The sequence below is a fragment of the Calidris pugnax genome, unplaced genomic scaffold (genome assembly GCF_001431845.1).
Source record: "Calidris pugnax isolate Ruff unplaced genomic scaffold, ASM143184v1 scaffold19, whole genome shotgun sequence".
NCBI lineage: Eukaryota > Metazoa > Chordata > Aves > Charadriiformes > Scolopacidae > Calidris > Calidris pugnax.
The window spans coordinates 4,658,086-4,664,061 of NW_015090775.1; the positions used below are offsets into that span (position 1 = coordinate 4,658,086).

The 5,976-nt window shown below is 42.0% G+C and overlaps 1 protein-coding gene across 1 annotated transcript in view; it reads right to left on the reverse strand.

The window, feature by feature from the left end:
* Positions 1 to 569: 569 nt before the first annotated feature.
* The window catches only part of LOC106890209 (vimentin), an 8,904-nt gene continuing 3,497 nt past the window's right edge, over positions 570 to 5,976 (reverse strand). The window contains exons 2-8 of the mRNA XM_014945845.1: positions 4,624 to 4,779; positions 4,326 to 4,487; positions 3,313 to 3,438; positions 2,376 to 2,596; positions 2,238 to 2,281; positions 1,730 to 1,815; positions 570 to 1,189 (exon numbers count right to left, since the gene is read on the reverse strand). Coding sequence (XP_014801331.1) covers positions 1,148 to 1,189; positions 1,730 to 1,815; positions 2,238 to 2,281; positions 2,376 to 2,596; positions 3,313 to 3,438; positions 4,326 to 4,487; positions 4,624 to 4,779 — 837 coding nt within the window. The 3' untranslated portion in view covers positions 570 to 1,147. The remainder of the gene's footprint in view (positions 1,190 to 1,729; positions 1,816 to 2,237; positions 2,282 to 2,375; positions 2,597 to 3,312; positions 3,439 to 4,325; positions 4,488 to 4,623; positions 4,780 to 5,976) is intronic.

Consider the following 5,976-nt stretch of genomic DNA (forward strand, 5'->3'; position numbering starts at 1 on the left):
TTTTTTTTTTTTTTTAAATGCTGGAGCCAAGTCACCAGTAAGACAAGTTATTTTTTCTATGCACCCCTCCACTCCATCTGAAGCCTTCATTGAGCTTCTGTAGCACAGACAAGCCTTTGGGAACTAGCCTTTCCTGGAAAATGAAGTCAATGCATGAAGTCAGCTGTTAGCCTTGCAAAGGTGCTGTCTTAGATAAGGGCTTTTTCACAGCTACTTAACTCTCCTGTCTTAAAGAGCTAAGTTTTAAGGCATTTGGGGCATTTTCAGCTCTTAGTAGCTGGGTAAATGGTACATGGAAGCAAGATTAATTTTTATTAGCTTGAAGTATCATATTTTATTCAAGTGATAAGAAATATAATACATTATGCATCTGCCAGTTATTGTCCATTTTAGTTGGTTCCAAAACCTAAGCAGTAAATAAGTAACAGTTTATCTAGTTAAACTGAAAAAAACAGCATTTCACACAACCAGTACTGGAGATGTCAACCGCATAGTAATTCCAGCATTATGTTATTGGAGCATTTTCAGCTCTTAGTGGCTAGGTAAATGGTACATGGAAGCAAGATTAATTTTTATTAGCTTGAAGTATCATATTTTATTCAAGTGATAAGAAATATAATACATTATGCATCTGCCAGTTATTGTCCATTTTAGTTGGTTCCAAAACCTAAGCAGTAAATAAGTAACAGTTTATCTAGTTAAACTGAAAAAAACAGCATTTCACACAACCAGTACTGGAGATGTCAACCGCATAGTAATTCCAGCATTATGTTATGGCTTTCCAAAAAGTCATGAAGTTAACAAATTAGAACACATCAAGAGCCATTTTTCAAAGATTTATTGAAGTAGCGACAGGTTGCTCATACTGTGCTGGAAAAAGCAGTTTTATTGAATTCGGATACTTAAAAACAGTATTGCAGCACAAGATATTGCTATCTGTAAACTAGACTCCATTGTAAACTCTAATCCTTCAGGGAGAGTCAGTTTGCAAGATCTAAGACCTATTTCCTAGCATAATAATCTTGCGCTCATGGAAAAACTGCAGAAAGGCACTTGAAAGCTGTTTCTTCCTTTAAGACATGGACTGTTTAAATCTTGCTGGTAAGAATTTCTCCTGCATTAAGAAGTATGCATCTTCACTTCAGCTTTACTCCAAGTCATCGTGATGCTGGGAAGTTTCATTAATAACCTGTTGAAAAAACAGAGATACTTGCATCAAGTTTTATAGTAAGGCTGGGTTTTTTTTAGAATTAGAACTGGAACATCCAGTACCACAGAGATGTGAACAAATGGGTATCAACTCTCACATGTTAAGTGAGAAGTTCTAGCTGATAAATGGTATGGAGAAATCATTTAAGCTTTACTGACCTAGTCTGAAAACAGTATCTCATCCCAAACAAGTACCTCTGCTTACTGCTATTTATTTGTCTTGGTTGACATGAGAAATCTTTTGAGACCTTCCTAACTCAGCTGAACTTAAATACTCACTACACAGGTAACTTTCAGCCATTTATGGTTGTGCTAGCAGGTGAATTTTGTGATCATTTCCACAGAAGCCTGTGGAAACATCTGAACATCTGAATGTTCCACCATACAGTGTGAATTGCCAGATGGTGTTCTACTCAATCCCTGCTGCAGTATATATGGGGTGCTCTGACTGGCAGACAAACCTACCAGCATTTTAAGGTAAACAGCTGTGATAGAAATAAAAATCAAGATTACCACCAACCTGTCCATCTCTAGTTTCGACAGTCTTAATTAGAAGTGTCCTCTTTGAGTGAGTGTCAACCATTGGCTGAGACTCAATGTTGGTTTCTGCAGAAGAAAATGTATTATTACCAGTAGTCTAGATGAAGTGCCTCCTCAAAGAAATAATGTGTAACAGATTTTAGTGTCTACTTTTAGAATCCCAATTTAGTGCATGAAGAAATATCTCCTGCTCTGAACAACAAGCTAATCATCTCCATTTTCTCCCTCTTGCCCTTAAAGCACCTTCAGCTGGCATCTAAACCAACCGCTCACTAGGTACTGATATTTCAAAATATCTGTTCCTAGGAACAAAGCAGCTCCTCCCACCCAAGGTTAAGGAATTGCAAATACTGTCCTCGTAGCTTAGAAAAGCAGGCACACACAACTGCATTTATACAAGTTCAAATGCTAGAGTAAAAGGAACCACCCAGGACCCTTTCGCTAATGGCAGAACAGCTGGCTAGACTCAAGTAGCAGAGATGCCTTACCTCTCAGGTTCAAAGAGGCAAAGGTTGGAATAGGCATGTTAATCCTGAAGGAAAAAAAAGAAATGGATAGTCAGACATGGGTACAGAGTGTCTTCTAGTAATTGGTGTTTAGAGAAGTGTCGGCATATGATTTTTTACCTGCTCTCTTCACCCTCCAGCAGTTTTCTGTAGGTGGCAATCTCGATATCAAGAGCCATCTTTACATTCAGCAGGTCCTGGTACTCACGGAGATGGCGAGCCATTTCTTCCTTCATGTTCTGAATCTCATCCTGCAGGCGGCCAATAGTGTCTTGGTAGTTAGCAGCTTCAACAGCAAAATTCTCCTCCATTTCATGCATTTGGCGCTCCAGGGATTCATTCTGGAAGAAGACAATGAAATCAAGCACTGCTGCAGTTCAGCCACTCTTTCCCATCCTCAAGACATTCAGAAGTTTTAAAAAAGGGGAAGTTAAGTTACTTTAGCATCCTTTCTGAAAGCCCCCCGGACATGATGTCCCAAATTTGTCATCTCCGTATCTTCCCCTTGCAAAGTCAAGGTGGGTTATTCCACTACTTTATCTGAGGTGTGCTACATATTTCTTCTACCAGGTTGGCAAAGCAATCCCCTACAGTAAGTCCACCACATGCAACACAAAGCACGCAGGCAGTCCTCACTGAGGGGATTTGCAGGTGTTTTACTATGTTAAATCCACTTCAAGCCAGACTTTAATGTAGTCAGGTTCTAGCAACAGCACGATTTGCACCTCTTTTCCACTGCTCCTCCAGCTTTTTGTACAGCTTCAGCTGTACCTGACAGACAAGCCATGGAAGTGTTACATGAACCTCCAGGAAGTGTGACATGAACAGTGAGCAAGGGAATGAACTCATTGTTTATACCTTAAGTACATCAATCTACCCAGCTCCCTGGAGCTCGTGCAGGCAAAGTGAACCCATAGCATCCTTTCTAAAAAGTACCAATGTCCTACTTTATGGCACAGGAGATCACCTGCATTCACATCCACGTCACCAGTTAACCTGCAGTGCCATGCCTAAAGCTGGGAAGGGAAGAATGTCCCAACTGCTGTCTTCTACTTACGCTTCCCTTGAGGGCATCCACTTCGCAGGTGAGGGACTGGATCTGCCTGCGGTATTCGTTGGCCTCTTGTTTGGCCTGGCGCAGGGCATCGTTGTTCCTATTAGCAGCTTCAGAGAGATCTGCAAACTGGGGAAATCCCCAATTTGGTTAGCGCAACGCTTCAACAGAAATGGTATAACAGACTTTTTTTTTTTTAAACACAGCTTTTGAGGGCAACTGAAGCCATTACAAGCCCTAACACTTTAATATTAGCATTACTCCTAAAACGACTTTCTATTTTTAATTGTTAAATTGGAATTTATAGTTAAACCTTTTCGTTTCTCCACCCTGTGTGTTTTCCATCTTTTCATCACCTTTTTCCCCAATCATTCACTCTTTTTCTCCAGTATTTCATCCAACATCTGCTTCCAGCTACAGGGGTAGGAAAGATCCCAAGTAGGAACCCATTACTTTGATGCTGCCCTTACAGTGCAAAGTAATCATAGAATCATAGAATGGTTTGGGTTGGAAGGGACCTTAAAGATCATCTAGTTCCAACCCCCCTGCCATGGGCAGGGACACCTCCCACTAGACCAGGTTGCTCAAATAGCCATCCAACCTGGCCTTGAACACCTCCAGGGATGGGGCATCCACGACCTCCCTGGGCAACCTGTTCCAGTGCCTCACCACCCTCACTGTAAAGAATTTCTTCCTAGTATCTAACCTAAATCTCCCCTCCACCAGCTTAAAACCATTGCCCCTTGTCCTGTCGCTACTCTTCTTTGTAAAGAGTCCCTCTCCAGCTCTTCTGTAGGCTCCTTTCAGGTACTGAAAGGCCATTATAAGGTCTCCCCGGAGCCTTCTCTTCTCCAGGCTGTTTTCAGCTGTACTCTTCCCAGACTAGGAATTTGAAGAAGACCCTGGGCCATCCCTCTGCTCATGTCCCGTAGAGAGACAGAGGGATGACCAAGTGCTCCAAAGAGCTGTTATGTACAGTTAGAGTGCCCAAGGTTATCTGAACAGATTTCACTTACTTTGGACTTGTACCACTCTTCAGCTTCCTGAAGATTCTTAGCAGCAACGCTTTCGTACTGCTGGCGAACATCACGCAGGGCAGCAGTAAGATCAGGCTTGGAAACATCCATGTCGATTTGGATGTGCTGTTCCTGGAGCTGGGCCTGAAGTTCCCGGATTTCCTGAGAGAGGAGCAGACACTCAGTGTTATCCCACAACACAGGGAACATAGACAGGGAGGGACTCTGAGCCAGAACCAGCAAAGAGCTTACTCACTTGCTAGACTGTCAGCATCTAACCACAGTTCATGAAGCTTACCTCATCATGAAGCTTCTTCAAGAAGACAATCTCCTCTTGCAGGGACTCAACTTTGCGCTCGAGATCAAGACGGGCCAGAGAGGCATTGTCAACATCCTGACCAGAGAGAGGAATGATTAGCCATCTTACAAAACTGATGTAGAGAAGTTTCTTACAGCCAGTTCAGTAGCATACACACCTATGTTACATCTGACCTTCTTAGCAAGACAATATGAAACCAGGACCCGAGAAAAAACTTCTATCTTTTTGTTACTTCCTACCCGAGCCTCAAAAACCACTATATGCAACCTTTATAGTGATTTTGAGAACTATATAGCATTCGCAGATTGCTTCACATTTTGCCAACGTATTGCTAGGCATGATCAAGAGCACCCAGATCATGGTGGGTGTAAGTCCTGCTTGAAGATGAAGCAGACACTTGGGTCACAAGCCAGCATCAAGCTCTTTTAGCGTGACTACACTGAAGAAGAGTTAGTCTTGCAGTTAACAGGCTTCCATTTTTTTCCAGCAGGGCTTAAGAAGTGCAACCCACATGCCTGCAGTTTAATTTCTTGTTTATTTCTTGGGCTCCTTGGTGATCAACCCCAGACCCCTTTGCTTCCACAGACCACAGCTTGAAAGAACACTTGTAAAGCCTGTGTGATACATAGAGGAACTGCAAGCATTTACTTCTCCAAGTGGTTCGACAGATCTCCCTTGAGAAAAAGATGGTGTAAGCATAAACACAAATTGAGTTAGTCATCATTGCCTACACACTCACATTAGCTGGCAAAGACTCCACCTTTTGCTGGACAGAGATAGTCTTAATCAACAGCAAAAATTCATTTACGGCACAACAGAAAATATACCATGAATGTTACGTGGGAGCAGCTTGAATTAGTTCAAAAACATAACTTAAGACTAACCATTGATTGGTAACGTCTCACATTTTAAATGTGCAAGTAAGGCAATTCATTTGCAAAGAAGACAATTGCTCCTTCATGCTGGTTACATGCACAGCTACGTGCTTATCTTCACGTGGTATTAATGCATCAGGTTTTCACAGCTTACTCTAAAGCTGTTTTGGTTTTGCCCAAAGTGTAAGCATTCCTAATCAGCAGTTCTCACTGTTGCAGCACCTTTGAAATAGGGAGTGTTTTCTTTGGACTCCTAGAAAGTCATTCCTTGGGTCACTCCCACTCTGGGGTAAGGTTCTTGCTCCAGAATAATTCCTCTGTTTTCTCTATCCAGCAAAACACCCCTTTTATGTACAGATCCATAACTTCCCTACCAACTCCAGTTTTATACCCACAGTTCATATCGGCTGTTTTTCAATTCAGAGAAAGAATTCCTTAATTCATTTGTTCTCCTCCT